Raw genomic sequence first — 16,242 nt, forward strand, 5'->3', positions numbered from 1 at the left:
ATTGTTTTTTAAGTATTAGAAGTTATATTTAAGTATCTACAGTTTGATATAAGTATAAGAAGGTACTAAATTTTTGGTACTTTCGACTTGAAGTTGAACATACTGCTACTTGGTAATTTCAATTACGAGAATTAAAGAAATAAAGTAAACGCAAAAGTTTCTTACTTTTTCTTGGTCTACAAAGTACTTGAAGTGCTGATTTAGTCTAAGAAGTTATGCTTTAGTACTTGAAGTTTTCCTTAAATTGTTGTTACTTTTTCTTGTTCTTGAAGTATTGCTTAAGTATTATAAGTTATTTTTTAGTACTTCAAGTTTGGCTTAAGTATAAGAAGTTATCCTTGAGAAGGTACCCAATTTTAGATATTTTGGACTTGAAGTTAAACTTATACACATAACACTGGTTTTTGGCAATCTCAAGCCAGAGTTTAAAAGAAATGAATATAAAGCAAAAGTGTTCTTACTTTTTCTTGGTCTTAAAAGTACTTGAAATGCTGCCTTAGCCTTACAAGCTATGCTTAGTACTTAAAGTTTTGTTACGTTTTCTTGGTCTTGAAAGTACTTGAAGTTCTGCTTTTGTCTTAGAAGTTATGCTTTAGTACTTTAAGCTAAGAGTTTTGTCACTTTTTCTTGGTCTTGAAAGTACTTCAGATGCTGCTTTTTTTGTTTTAGACGTTATATTTAATTCTTAATGTTTGGCTTAAAGGCTTGTGGTTAAACTTATAAACACTGATATTTTGAAATTTCAAGCACTTGTATCAGAAAAATGAAATAAACGTATAAATTTCATTACTTTTTCTTGTTCCTAAACTTTCAACTCTAGTTCCTACTCTCAGCATCCATTGATTTCAAAACAGCATCCATCTCCAGTTGTTATGAAATCGAATTTTAAAACCAATTAGATACTCGCACGTGCTGAGAGCCTAAGGCAACTTCCTCATCTTAAATGTTAATGTTAAACTCTTATGTTAATAGGGTATGTTATGTTAACCGAACCCCTTTTTAAAGTTAAATTTTCTCCCGCATGCCTCGTACAACACAGACTGTGTCTTACACAATTTATTTTCCAGGAATCTAACCTGAGCACAAAATCGGAAAAAAAAGAATCCTCATTAAGAAAATGTTCTAATTTCACACAAAACAAAAACAACAAGGAGTGTATAATATGTAATAAGAAAAAATGCTATCTCGTAGATACAAATAGTCCTTTGGCCATACAAGTGCACAGTGGGGTTCCCATGTTACCTCGCTTAGTTGGCTTGGGAAAAAAAATATAAGAAAGCGTGTATCATTGTCGTCCTCCTCATCATTATGATCATCATCGTTCTCGTCGTCGTCGTCATCGTTGTCTTCGTCCTGGTAGACTTAGTCGAATCCTTGTCAGGGACAAGAAAAACCAAAACGAACTGTAGTAGCAGCATAGTAGCATCATCATCGTGTGAGACCATTAAGTTGATCTACGCTCAGATTATTAAAGGTTGAAACATGGAAAATTTATTCAGCTGGAGGTCTCTACATGTGTATAGGTATAGCGTTTAGCTGTTGCGAACTGAGTGCGAGGCTATGTCCTTTGTAGTCTTTTGCTCCCGCTCAGCGTGATGATGGCTCAGGTGTGTAGCGTGCAACAAAAGTCTATAACTAAATAAGGATGAGCGCAGACAAAAACCGCACAAAACACTAAAAGAGAGAATAAATAACAAAACAAAACACCACCCTTCCTTCCTCCCTCTCCCCCTACACAACTTATAATAAGGACTGTTTTTTTGCTGTTGGTTCTCCCATTTTTCGTCCTTTTAGTTTTATTCTAACTTGGTTTTTAAGATTTCATATTTGTTTCTGAAGAGCCGCGTTTAATGGTGATTGTGCGAGAGCGAGAGGTGACTTCGAACGAGGAAGAGACAGAGAGAGAAAGAGCGATATGAGTGATGCAGTTGCTATGGTAGTAGATGATGTTCTGACTCTCCTCCTTTGACTAAGGGTGCTAGCGATGGCGATGGCGATGATGGGGGGATGGAAGGCCATTTCAGAATAAATGGAATATGAGGGCATTATTTTTGTTCTATAATAACTGGGTCATTACATGGATGGAAATGTTGCAATTTAATATTAAGTCCACCCCATCACCATCATCATCGCATCGTTCCCAAATGGTTGTTGGTTGAGTAGCTGTATAAGGTAGGTAGCTAGCTAGCTAACTGCTTGTGGCACAGTTGAACAGAAAACATATAGAAAAGAACCAAAAACAACAACAACACAAAAATAATAAAACCTTTAAGACCTAGCGCGACAAGAAAAGTGGAGATTACTTTCGAATATATTTGTGGGTGTTTTTTTTTACCTTCTTTTTTTCTTCTTCTTGTTATACACCCTCCACCCACTCTCAACATTCATGTTCTATGGTAGAAAAACTCCACGACGTACCAACAACCCTTGAAGAGAGGGAAGATTGTTGTGTGACATTTTTGAGGTCTTGTTTGCTTCTCTTTTCGTTTTTTTTTTTTCTTGTGGGTTTTCCTACCCTACCCTATTCTACCTAACTCCTTACCTACCTCCTGCCTCCCCTTTGCCTTTAAGGCAATGACTTGAGAAATGTTTTCACTTTTACTTGAAGCACAATTTTATTTCAATTTTTGTTTTTCATCCAACCAAGATATACTGGGTATAGGTTATGTTATATGGTTTTTGTGGTTAGATGTCCTTTATTTTCTCAGTTTGAATTTGGAATATGTGAAAATAATAAATATGCACGTGTAGAGTATATGTACATACATACATAGCAAATTTATGTGGGTTAAAGGGTTTTGAAAAGTTTTTACAAGCAACAGGCTTTAATATATGAATGTATGTTTAAGGCAAGATGCACAGGCAAACACTACATAAGTTTGTTTAGAGTTTTTCGCATGTAAAAGATACCTCCTATGTCTATAGTTCTTATATGAACTTGTATACCATCATATTTGTAGTTTTGGGGTTTTGAAAAGTTAAGGCTTTGTGGTTGTTATTTTAATTAATTGCTTGTGATATGTTGGAATGGTTCTATAGGGTATAATATCAAAGTAAAATTATTTTCTTAAAAGACAGAGAGAGATACGTTTTAATTGCTTATACCAACTCCTTCCTTAAAGAAAATTTTATAGGCCAACATAGGTATACGAATTAAGATGTATCTAAGGAGGGTAGTTCAAGGCAGATAGGTAGGTAATGAATATGTCATAAATTGTTATTTTAATCGGTTATATTGATTTTGCAGATTGTTGCTTACATTTTATCTTCAAAGAAAATTGATCAGGTGTCTTTGAGTAGGAAGTATCTATACAAAAACTGTCAAAATACGATTATAAGCTCCTTTGTTTTCTTAAGTTATATCTATAGGTTGGTAGAACTATTTCGTTTTATCTATATAGTAAAATTGAATATTAATTATTATTATTGTTTCTCTAAATATCAGATAACATATTGCAAAATATTCACTTTGATGTGGTAAAAAGATACGATAGATACTTGCAGTGTATAGACTTAATTTATTTAAAGGATCATTTTAATATATGTAAAGATGTGCAGATAGTAGGTATGGAAGAAATTAATCAAGACGTAAAAGATGTGTTATGATTTATCTCTCAAAGGAATGTTTTATACGTTTATAAATTTGGTGTTCATAGAAGTATTTTTCAAAGATCAATATCTTAATTTATTTAGTTGAAAGATTTCAGATTTTTGAGAATTTCTTAAACACTTTTCAATTATTTAGAATGTAAAGATACTAAAGAATTTTTTCACAACTGTTACGTGATAAACACACATTTTATTAGAAATTCTATTATATATTTCCCTCTTTTTTGATACCAATGTCTTTCTTAACTAAATAAGTACTACTTTCTCACTTAAGGTGGCGCTACAGTCCGGGGCGGACCTGGGCCTCAACCAACATTCCTCTCCAGCCTCTCGGTCCCTAGCTAGCTATCTCCAGTTTCGCGAGCCAAGTTGGTTGAGGTCTTCACACACCTGCGTGCGCCACCTGAGTCGATGTCTTGCTCTACTGCGGGCTGGGATGTCCATTCGCTCTACGTGACCTACTTATCTAAGCCGTTGGACTTTAATCCTGTTACCTAAGTCAGTGTCGCTGTACAGCTCGTACAGATCGTCGTTATTTTTTCCCCTTTATTCTCCATCTATGCGTACGGGACGAAAAATCCCCCGAAGAATTTTTCTTTCGAAGCATCCTAAGACGTTCTTATTTTTCTTTGACAGGGTTCAGGCCTCTGCGCCATAAATGAGAACCAGGATGATAAATGTCTTAAAGATGCTGATTTTAGTTGCTTGAGAGAGGTCTTTATTTCTCAATTGCCTTCTAAGTCCAAAAAAGCAGCGATTTGCAAGAGTTATTCTTCGTTTGATTTTATTGCTGTTGTCGTTGTCTGTGTTAATAGCGGTGACTAAGTAGACAAAGTCCTTAACTACCTCAAAGTTATAGCTGTCCATGGTGACGTTTTGTCCAAGACGTCGTTGTTCAATGTCCTTTTTTGATGACAGCATATACTTGGTCTTGCTCTCATTGACCACTAAACCCATCTTCTTCGCTTCCGTCGCAATGCTCAAAAACTCTCCACTGACATCACGTTTTGATCTTCCAATTATGTCAATATCATCTGCGTATCCGAGTAATTGGATGGACCTTTTTAAGATTAAGCTTCTAGTGTTGACGGTTGAGTTTTGCACAATTCTTTCCAGAACGATGTTGAAGAAGTCGCATGACAGTGCGTTCGCCTTGTCTAAAACTTTTTTATACATCAAATGTATCGGTTTCTGGCACTGATAGAGCAGCGTACGTTCTCCATCCTCCAACGGATAAGTTTGACAGGAATGCCAAAACTAGACATTGCTCTGTATTACTCTTCCCTATGGATGCTGTCATACGCGGCTTTAAAATCGATAAAGAGATGGTGGGTATCGATGTTTTTTCCAAGATTTGCAGTAGTGTGAATATTTGGTCGATAGTAGACTTTCCTGGTCTGAAGCCACACTGATAAGGACCTATCAGGTTGTTGACGAACGGCATCAGACGTTCAAATAATACGACAGAAGGGATATTATATGCAATATTAGGAAAACTTGTGCCTTTGTAGTTGGCGCAATTTAGAGGATCACCTTTCTTATGTATCAGGGCACACTATGCTGAGATTCCACTTATGGGGCATGCTTTCTTCCGACTTCGTCGAGGTCGGGCAGGCAGAATTGTTGATCTACGTTGCCTTGGTTAAGTGCTTATATCTCCCTTACAGCGGATTTCGGTTGGTATAATTTGGAGAAGTGCTTTTTTGATATTCTCAACATAGACTGCGGTTCAACAACGATGTTCGCCTGATCGTCCTTACAGGCTTTGGTTCGTGGCTGGTACCCTTGAGAGGTTTTTTACCTTTTGGTAAAGTTTATGAAACTCATTCCTGTGACATCCCTTTATCTCTTCGACCGAGCGCTTCTCATACCGTTTTTTTTCCATTAAAGAAGCCTCTCTCCTATTCTGCTCAAAAAGTTCGTGATCAGTTCTGGTCTTTCTGTGCAGCGCGCGTACAGATCAGAAGTTCGTTGTCCTTATTTCGTTTGCTTGGGTTGTCAACATTTAATCCGTCAGTATTCGAGGCTTAAATAAGTACAACTCACATATTTCTACAGAATAGAGTATTATAATCTTAATTTTTAAATAAGGTATCCAACAAAATAGCTTTTTAAAAGATTGTCGGAAAAAAATTTAACTGAAACTTCGCTTTGAACACCACTGTAGTATTTCATATATTTTTCTGCATCGATATTTTTACAGATATTGTTTTATTAAAATAGTGCAGTCTTCTCTACAATTCTGCCGATATTACTGGAATATCTAGAAATTCGTATTTGTTTACTCCTGATCAAAATTTTGGACGTACTATTAAGTATAGATTGTCCTTTTTAGGCCGCACATCACGAATGTAGGAACTTTTACATAACTTTATCTATAAGTTTAATTTTGCTTTTCAAAGAGTTTGTTACTAGTTCAGAGAAAATGATTATAACAGGAAATGTTCACTCTTTTTCGCTCAAAGTTTTTGGAACTTAACTGTTACTTCAAGAAACAGCTGTTAAACAGGTTCTTAGCATCATAAAAGTAGTTCCTTCCAAAATGACTTGAATAGTTACTGAAATATCAGCGTACTCACTTTAATACAATTTATCTTACTTTTTATGTGATAAAGAACTAAACTAACTATTTATTTCTGATATGAGCTTAAAAATGCAAACAATTGTTTTCTAAGCCTTAATTTTCGGGGTTTATTTACCAATTGATCTACGCAATAAAATATTCAAAAAAAAAGTTATTCAAGTAATGAAAGAGCTTCTAATAAATCACCAAATTAAACCTTTGACTTGGGGGATATTCAATTTAACTGAAACTTAATTTTAAAATCTAACTAAATCGAATTATTTTCCAAAAGCAAGAACCAAAAAAATGAATCAAATACGCTAATAGTTTCAGAATAGGCATGCAAAACAAACCATTTCTAAAAAACAAAAATAATACCAAACACTCTTTTTCGATGTATGGAAAACACAACATAATCTATTTCCGTATCCAATCAGTTTGGTGTTAACTCGTTTCGAGCATGCAAATAATTTAAATCTATTTCCACGCCATCAGCACAGATACATTCTCTGACATATTTTCTAATATCAAATCCATCTATAAACGTATATAGTATATGGGTTTATGACCAGACCATAGTTGTGAACTTGTGGATCCTTTCACAGAGATGAGAATATTGAGGACCATAGCAAAGACCCAATCGAATCGAACCAAACCCTCGTCGATAACCCTTTGAATTTGAAACATAGCTACGAGAATTTAGACCAAAACGACGACGATGACTAGGATGACTATATGACGACGATGACGACGACTTTTCTGTAGATCATCATCAAACATATTTTCCAAATAATTGCTTTAGAAGGGTAAACCAAAACACACCATCATCATCATCATGCGCCTATCTAAGCACATCCCGGCGTCCATTCCACCCTACTCTCTCTCTCGCTCTCTTGCTCTGGACACAATCTCTGGTGTTATTCGTCTATTAATTCAAAATATCCTTTATCCCTCCTGCTCCTCCTCCTCTCACCCGGGCTTCTGATGCATCATCCTCCATTCTGTTATACCATTGGCGATGGCGATGCTTTGGTCTGGTTTGTGTACTCAATAACTACCTCACTTTCAAATAAACCCGCACCTTCACATAAGACTCGTGTGCAGAAAGGACATCAGGCATTCACAATCAATATCACAATCTCTCGCATATGAGAATAGGCGGTATGCACATCACACCCAAACTGACCTACGGACCGACAAACCGGCCTATACCCGGCCAGCATATGTAGTAGGCTATGAAACCGAGTTCTGGAACGGGACAGGGACCGGGACAACATTTGTTCGGAGAAAGGACGTCGAATGGTTTCTCTGCATAGAAATAGATACCGTGATGAACAACTATAAATGTTTTTGTGTATGTTTCTAAGGATGTTTGTACATTTTGCAAAATATTTTCGATTATTGAATTGAAATGTTTTTGTTTTCTAAGTTTTTTGTTTGTATTCTTGTTTTTTTTGTTGTTGTTGCTGTCATTTTTTACATTTTGTTTTATTTTGAAGTTCAATCGATCCTTTTGCATAGAAGATACTTTAAGTCATTTGCATACACTTATACTCTAGTGCCTACTCTTATACAGCTTTGTCTCTTAGTCCTTGATATATGGAGGTAGGTATATGTATGTATGTGTACGAGTATCCTTTTTTTTCTATCTCAATGATTCGAAATTGTTGTTGAAATTTTTATGCAATCGGAACAAGCCTTAAGTCTTTCATGCAAATGATATGATATTTTATTCATACGTGATACTTAAAATCATTGATGCATCACATCACCGTTTTATTTTTATTTATATCTTTTTTTATTTCTAGGTTAAAGTTCTTGAATGAAAATAAAAAAATAAAAAATAAAAAGAGGTTGGAATGCGCAGCCCCAACGACATGTTTTTTTTTAAAACCTATGAATCGTCAATTGAGTCTAGGTTATATCTCATTTTTTCGTATCCATTTACCTTTATAGAGATTTTTAGTGTTTGTTTGTTTTTTTTTTTTTAAGAGTTTAAGTTTGAATCCTATTTTTGATTCATTTATCAAGAATTTAAATCAAAATACAAATATTTACAGTTATGGCCGTTTTTAAAGTTAAATAGCAATAGGACTATATTTCCAACGAAATTGAGTTAAAATAGGAGTTTAAAAAAAAAGGCGGTTTAGTTTTTCAACTGTTATAATTTTTCATCAAAATAAGCATGAATTTACCTCCATTGAAGTAAAAAAGACTTTTTGGGCGAAAAACGTATCCTAGCGAGGGTAAAACATCCTAAGTGTCAGTTCAGTTAATACTGTGTTTAGGTTTAACTTTGATCACACACTGAAAAAATATCAGTTCAAAAGACAGTAGAAAATTGTTAGAGAACTTAAAAGTTAAATTACTTAAGGTGGACAAGTTTTCCATATTTGAAACTGAAGTATTTAGTCATCTGTTGACGAAAGCCCTATTTTTAAATATTGATTTAAACCGGATGATTGACCTAAAGATTTTTTAATGGATGATAAATTGTGCATATTTTACTAAAACAAATACCTAATCTTTCAAAATGATTAACCTTCAAATCAGATGCAAAACACGAACAAAAATTTGAATACAAAATTTCGTTAGATCTCAATTCCTTCAGTTTTTTTCATATCTAGCCATTTTCACAAAACTAGGATTATTTAACTCATATCTTTCTCAAAAAAAGGTCGGTTCAACTGATTTCATTTTGTTTTTTTTATTGAGTTTGAATATAAATTTCTTTCCAAACTCTTCCGTTTCCATTTAAATAGAACAAACAGTATGACAAACGTCGTAAAATGCTATCAGTTCACTTTCTTATACAAACGCTTCTTATTTTAATTGATAAATTCTCTTCGTAGTCAATCGATTCATCTTCGGAACAAGAGTGAGAACAAACACTAAAACGATACCTGCTTTGAAAATTTTCAAATCACTGATATTTTTAGTAACGAAAAAACTGCTATTTTAAATGTAGTTTAACATCCACTGTATACCAAAAACACATTCTAAGATAGGCTAACTTTAAATTGACCCTAGCCTAATAAAGGCTAACAAAAAGTTTCACTTTTGGTGTCTGGCAATTGTGACTTTTAAAACTGTAATCTTTTGACATTTGACAGTTTAAAACTATGCCAATAATAAAACTGCAAATACATGCTTCAACAATGAACGGAAATTGTTTAAATTCTGTACTGAAATGGAAGAAATTTGGCAGTAACAGTTCGAAAAACTGAAGCACTTTCTCCATTTTTTTGCAAGAAAGACTTCGTTATTCAAGCTCAAGCCGTTCGATCACTAGTAACATCGTTGTTTAGATGATTTGGTCCTTGATGAGTCTTATTTTTACTTTGGAGCAGAATAAACAGAATTGTTGTATTCTAGATTAAGAAGATCCAAGAATGATTATTTAAAACGTATGATTAATGATGCCTTATGGCCGAAATCAGAACATTATTGATGTGGATAATGTTTATTTTCAACAAGACTAGGATTAGGTTGAAGGGGCTGTTCGTGATGGAGTAGGGCACGTTTAGGCTATGACATGTTTGGGTCCCTTCTGAAACTTGAAGGATTGATTATGTTATTGTAATAAATATCGTTATAGACGAATTCTCCTAGGAAATTCTTGTTATTTTGAGCTAGAGCAGGGTATGTTGAGAGGAAGTAAAGACCCCTGTTCTTCATCCATATTGCTTCTGCAAAAGCCATTTGAGAATATGCCTAGCCCGGTTATGAGCTTATATGTGATTTGCTTAGAGATAGCAACCACCTTAACGCCTTAAATCGAGTGTAGGGCAGATGTTTTTCCTGACCTGAAATTATGTGACGTTTTTCATTAGCAATAGTTATCATATAGCGATTGGAAATCCAGCATTAGCCACACGTGGTAGAATGGTTTGTACTGCACCATTTCTGCCGATTTTATCTGCCTTACAATTTCTTGGAATGTCTATATAGCCTAGTACTAAGCAAAGGTGAATATTCAACAGGTGTTTCCATTAGAGAAGATCAGCAGTTATGGACCATTATAAAATTTTTAGAGAAATAGTTCAGAGATTTGATAGCGGTCAGACTATCCGAGAAAGTGCGGATATCATAATATGTTGATATCAGTTTTTCTTTAAGTCAAGACAAGTCTTCTTTTATAGACAAAACTTCCGCCAAGAACACACTACAATGATTGGGAGGCGGAATAATAGATTTAATTTCAGTAATTCAGAGTATGTTGTTAAAAGTGCCTTCGATGTCAAGGAAAGCAACCTTAGTGAACTCTCTACGATGGAGGGAGTAACCGTGGTGAATACTGATCTTTGTTACTTCGCGCCATTTACAGTAGACATGTTCAGACATAGATAGAACTCACTTCAATCAATACTTGGATATCAATCAATCTTTCCAAGGTCTTAAAAAGCAATGATGAAAGACTAATAGGTAGTAGATCTTTAAGGCTAGTATTTCCCTGCTTTGGGTATTCAAACAACTTTTAATTCTCTTCATGCCAAGGGAATACAATTTTAGAAGAGAAGTTTTCCTAGCATTTTATTTTTCGAAGAGGTTATCGTTATCGGATCTTTCTGAGGGATCACTTGAAAGATAACCAGTACTCCACAATGGATTCAAAACACAATTAGTGAAGTTTTTGAGGACATACTACAAATATAAGAATTGGTCTTTGAAAGTATTATTAAAAACATGTGATGTTGCGACCATAGCTGTCTCGGCCATTTGGCTGACAAAATAATTCTAAAAATTCATCAATTTCGGAGCTTTAAAATGTTCTCAAAATTGTCATAAGAAATATACAATATTATGCTGCAAGGTTTCCAATATGATGCTGAAGACTGTTTAAGCAAATTTACTAAAATTGTAAATTATCTTAAGGTTGTTTATAACATTATTAAATATTCTAATCTGTAAAATAAGAAGCTTTAATTACCTGTTTGCAATTTGACGTATGACTCTTATCATAACTTTTTCAAAAATTCGTACCACACCTGATAACCTGATATATTTGATCCTCTGCTCCAAAAGTTTCATCCTAATATAATTATCTCATTGTGGTTAAAAATTTACATAAAGTCTTTTAGAGGTGAATCAAAACTTAACCCCTCACATTTGCTTACAAACTTAAAAAAAAACAAGGATTTTCAAAAAGCTGAGTCAGCATAATTGCTCCTGTTTTTTTCTTTTCTAAAATTATATTCAAAAATCATAGCATGAAAACCTTTCTTCTATTTACATTGTTAATGAGGCGAAATCCTTTTAACATCTAACTTTTTTATCTTTGCTCTTACACAAGTATGGGTATGTTAAATCTGTACAATACTCGTACAAGATAATTTTCCCTGAAGTATGTATAAGCTTCCATAGAATAAAAGAAGCTTTGTATCCTTATTTTTCATTCTCCGAGACATACAAAATATATGGTACGTTCGTATGAACGTACAAACTACGAACAAGTACATAGTTTGTTTCGACATTATACAATATTAAATTCTAAAAAATGTATACAACTAAACAACAAGGACGAACGAACAAATAAAATCCTGTGTCTGTGGCTGAGTCTGAGTGAATTTGTATCGTTATAAGTTTATTTATTTTTATTTTGTCCAAAATTGTACCTAAAGCATAAGATTAACAACAATAGCAACAACAACAACAAAATAACATTTTAAGTGTAATTATTTCATTGGGGTTCATTTAAGTTGGGGTGGTTGTTCCTTTTTATAACGAGTGTGTTCCTCCTTTTAATCCTGTGTTTTTCTTTTTTGGTTGTGTTTTACTCTTGTTTCTAGCTTTCTCTGGAATCATATACGAGTACTCAAGTTGTTTTTCTTAGTTTTAATTGTATGGCATGGGGCTATGCCGATATACAACGTTCCTTTTGTAAGGAATCCTTGATGGGTGAAAGGATCTGAGGTATTGGTAGTGAAAAGGGACAAGCAGGGGTATACTGGTGAATATAATATATTTTGAAAAGGAACTTCGATCTTCGTGCGGTGTGTTTGAAATCGTATTCCATTCGACTATACGTGGTGTGGCAATACCTTTAACCATATGAGCCATGAGCTCTGAATCTATATTCTCCTTTATACCTTCTAAAGGATTTGGTTTTTATTCGAAACCGGAAGTGGCATCATTTGAAAATGAACATTTTGGGAAAAGTTGTTTTTCATTTTTTTTTGTACATACGTTCTATACCATTTTCTATATGAGGAAATTCTCAGTTGAAACCTGTAAGTGGTATAAACAAACGTACATACTACACCTAGGTCCTTGAGAAGGGGTTGAGGTAAGTGGTAGAAGGTGATGGAGTGGTGTATAGTATACCTATTACTTTTGTTACTCGAGATAGCACTGAGCCAGAGAATAACCCATCGGAGCTTCGGAATTAGAAGGTTGTTAATGAATGAGGAGCTAGTTAGTCTAATGGTGGGTAACCTGAGTACCCTTTTTATGATAAAACTCCAGGATGTATACGTTATAGGGTATGCGCCATACGGTGGCATTGGTTGTGTGTTTCCATTGGTTTCACAACCTATTCTATTCAATGGAGGGTTCACCTTTTGATTTTGATAAATGAATAGAGCTCAGATATGTATGTTCAGTTTTCCTTTTTTGTTTCTTCTATTTTCTTTTTTTGAATATTCCTCATGATGATTTCTGTTTTACTTTCTTTTGGTTGTTGTTTTTTTTTTTTTTTTGGTTGTTCATGTTTTTAACAGTAACAAGGGCAATGGTGGTATAAGGGTGAGTTCTGTTAGATTTTCAACTTCACTCCAACCAACCCCCGCATCACATATGCAGTTTCACATTATAATTTTTCAAATCAGGGATGATGCTTAAATTGTAACAGAAGCTCATTTGTATATATAGATAGATCTTTAGGTAGGTTAACTGATGCTAAATAAGGGTATACCTGGAATATACGCAACAATGGGGGTTTTATATGGGTGCCATAGCTAATAGGCTTTTGCAAACCTCTTTTTCCATGGTAATTAAACTTCGCTAATGACTCTGTTTTGGAATATAAATGGATGATTGTGCGTCTGTTTACCTACCTACGCACATTATAGACGCATTTATACATATAACTAGAGGTTTAAGGGTTTTTTGTATTGTAAATTCTACGCATCGTTAAATCGAATTTAATATGTTTATATGAACGCGTATCTCTACTTATATCTATGTACTTCTGTGTATGAGTTTTGTATGTTTGTGAAAGTGTGCTTAAGTACATTATGTGTGGTGTGATAATTATTGGATTTTGTGGTATGAATTTAAGAATTTTTACCTTTTTCATGTATCTAAATTATTTATATAGTAAAATTTTTGATTGAAGAGTTTTAAATAATGGACTTTTCTATAATGTATTCTAAATGTATTTTTCTTTTTTTTCTTGCAGAGAGGAAGTGACGAACTTTTAAGTCAAGCAGCAGTTATGGCACCAGCATCGGACAATAATAACCAAGATTTAGCCACAAAAAAAGCCAAACTAGATTCGGGCACAGTATTGGGAGGAGTTTGTAAGTACTCTTTTATAATACCCTCTTAAATTATTTTAATACATAAGTAATTAAACCAGTTTGACACTTTGCATTCAAATGAGCTCTTAAAGTTTTGATAAATTATGACCATTTGGACTTTCATTATTTATTTTACAACTTCAAATATTCCTGCAAGAATATCACAACTTCGTATTTTTGCCCCAGAGTTCCAGCATTACTTCTTATGAAAAACTATCCCAAGTCTACAATTTTATCAGCTTTGATTTTTTTTTTCTAATTCAAGAATTGTTTCCAATTATCTGTAAAAATATGGAAGTCTTAACATAATTTTATATAAAATTTAGCTCAAATTTCAAAATATATTGCGGCTTAATTTAAAATTAAACTTTCAAAACCATTTAAAAGAGTTTGACAATGAATAAACGATGGTGTGGCCCAGGGTTCTGTCCTGTAGCCGACACTATCTCTTATTTTTATAAATGATCTGCTGTCTGAAACTTCTATTCCTTGTGATCTGTTTTTTCGACAGCAGCTTTCAAATTTGTTTTTCAATCCACAACCATGCTCTTTGGATGCAGGTTTTCAATGGCAATTTATGGTTAGATTTATATATTCTGACATTGAAAATGTTGTCGTTAAAAAGAAGAATTGGCGTAGAATTTAATGCGTTTAAACTGAATGCTATTGTCGTAAGAGTGCAATTTACCACCCTTGGGCACTACTGATGGCCTACACCAAAACCAACTTAAAATCTCGAGATTCAAGCTATATGAACCATCCAATACCTCTTGTAAATTACGCACATGATGTCTACAAAGATGCTGCTAAAAATGATATATCAGTTTCCTATGGCGACGCAAAAAGTTGTTTTAGCCCTATGATCTCATTATTATCTAAAAAATTATATTCGTCTAAGGTTTGATTACAACTTTAACTTTTTGATAGTGATTTGTTTAGACTATTAGACAGTATCCATATAAAAGAGTTAACAAAATATTTAATAAGTCGTTGATAAATTTACGTCCCACCACCGAAATGTTTTCTGTCTCAACCTTTTTTCAAGGGAATGTATTGTACGGCAGAAGTTGGTTGCATTGCCCCCCCCCCTCCCCTTCATCTAAAACAATTCAACTGTGACAATCGATCATCAATACATCCTTAAGCAAAACTTTAGGCTTACTTTTAAGTACAGAGATTTATTCTTTACCCGTACTAGGTGAATGCTTTAATACACTCTCTCATTTAGAAATTCAAAACCAATATCTTTCAGCCTTTTACCCTTTTAAAGAATAATAAAAATAAGATAAAAGCAGCCTTTTGAAATTGGAATCTTATTTTACGAGAATTTTTTTTACGAGATCATCTTTAAAATTGTAAAACTTTTAAATAATTTAAAAGAAAAATAAGTTCTTTGAAGATAATGATAGTTTGTCCAATTTAACTTTATTTAAATTTTCCAATTCTATTCTATTGCTTTAAAATATGTTAAATAGGCATAAGGCAGGGATTTTTCAGAGCGAAGATAAAAGGTCGGCCAGAAATAATTCCTTAATTTAAAATACATTAAAGCGAAATCAAAGACCGTGTTTTAACCCCCCTTATAGTACACAATCTTATGAGCATGGACTATGTAGAGCAAATAGTCAAAAACTGAAGAATCACATATTTAAAAAAACTTGAAAAACTTCTTTCTTAAAAAATGTATTCTTAAAAATACAGTAGCTAATCCAGGAGACAGTGCCCCCCTTCCAAAAGCATTTATGACTTATAACGATTTTATGAATAATCCGAATATTAGAAATTAAGTTTTCATGAATACCTCCTTAATTGGATTAGTAATTACCTTTTGAATCGTTTAATACAAGCTGTATTAGATGGATTCAGGTTTGAAAATCACAAAATAAATGCTGGTATACCCCAGGGCTCTATTCTATTTCCAACACTCTTTCTCATTTTTATTAATGATCTCGTGTCTGCAACTTCCAATCCATTAAAGTGTTTTTCGCTGATGCCAGTACGCTCAGCTTTTCATATTCAATTTAAGTTACACATCCTTCTTCTTCGAATGTGGAACTGCAGCGACAAAGTATAATAAGCTCATTAAATTAAGACCTAAACAACATTGTACAATGCGAAATAAAAAACCGCGTGGAATTTAATGTTTCAAAAACCCAATGCTGTCTTGTATTGTTAAAGCGTTGCTATTTTTCATAGATGACACTTGCATCGAGGAGACTGAACATATCGATATTCCCGGTGTGTCTATAACCAACCACCTTTTGTGGAACGATTACATACGTGATGTCGCCAACGATGCCACAAAATGTTTGGGTTTCCTAAAGCCATGCAAGAAGTTTGTCGCCCCCTCTGATCGGGCTGTTATCTACAAGAATAATAAACGTCCAAAGCTTGAGTATAACTCCTATATCTGGGCTGGTTCTCCCTCAACTTACTTAATCCTATTGGACAATATTGAACTTAGAGGATTTAGATTGATTGCTGATATTTTTTTTATTAAACTTTATTTAGTTAAAATGATTATCATAAGATCATTTACGTCCCTTACAC

General features: G+C 33.8%; 1 protein-coding gene across 17 annotated transcripts in view; it reads left to right on the forward strand.

Annotated features, from left to right (window-relative positions):
- LOC129940273 (polypyrimidine tract-binding protein 3) overlaps window positions 1-16,242 on the forward strand; it is a 768,555-nt gene that overhangs the window by 656,911 nt on the left and 95,402 nt on the right. For all 17 annotated transcript variants that reach the window (XM_056049404.1, XM_056049544.1, XM_056049470.1 and 14 more), the window contains one exon: window positions 13,572-13,692. In XM_056049404.1, coding sequence (XP_055905379.1) covers window positions 13,572-13,692 — 121 coding nt within the window. The remainder of the gene's footprint in view (window positions 1-13,571; window positions 13,693-16,242) is intronic.

The sequence above is a fragment of the Eupeodes corollae genome, chromosome 1 (assembly GCF_945859685.1).
Source record: "Eupeodes corollae chromosome 1, idEupCoro1.1, whole genome shotgun sequence".
In the NCBI taxonomy this organism is placed as follows: domain Eukaryota; kingdom Metazoa; phylum Arthropoda; class Insecta; order Diptera; family Syrphidae; genus Eupeodes; species Eupeodes corollae.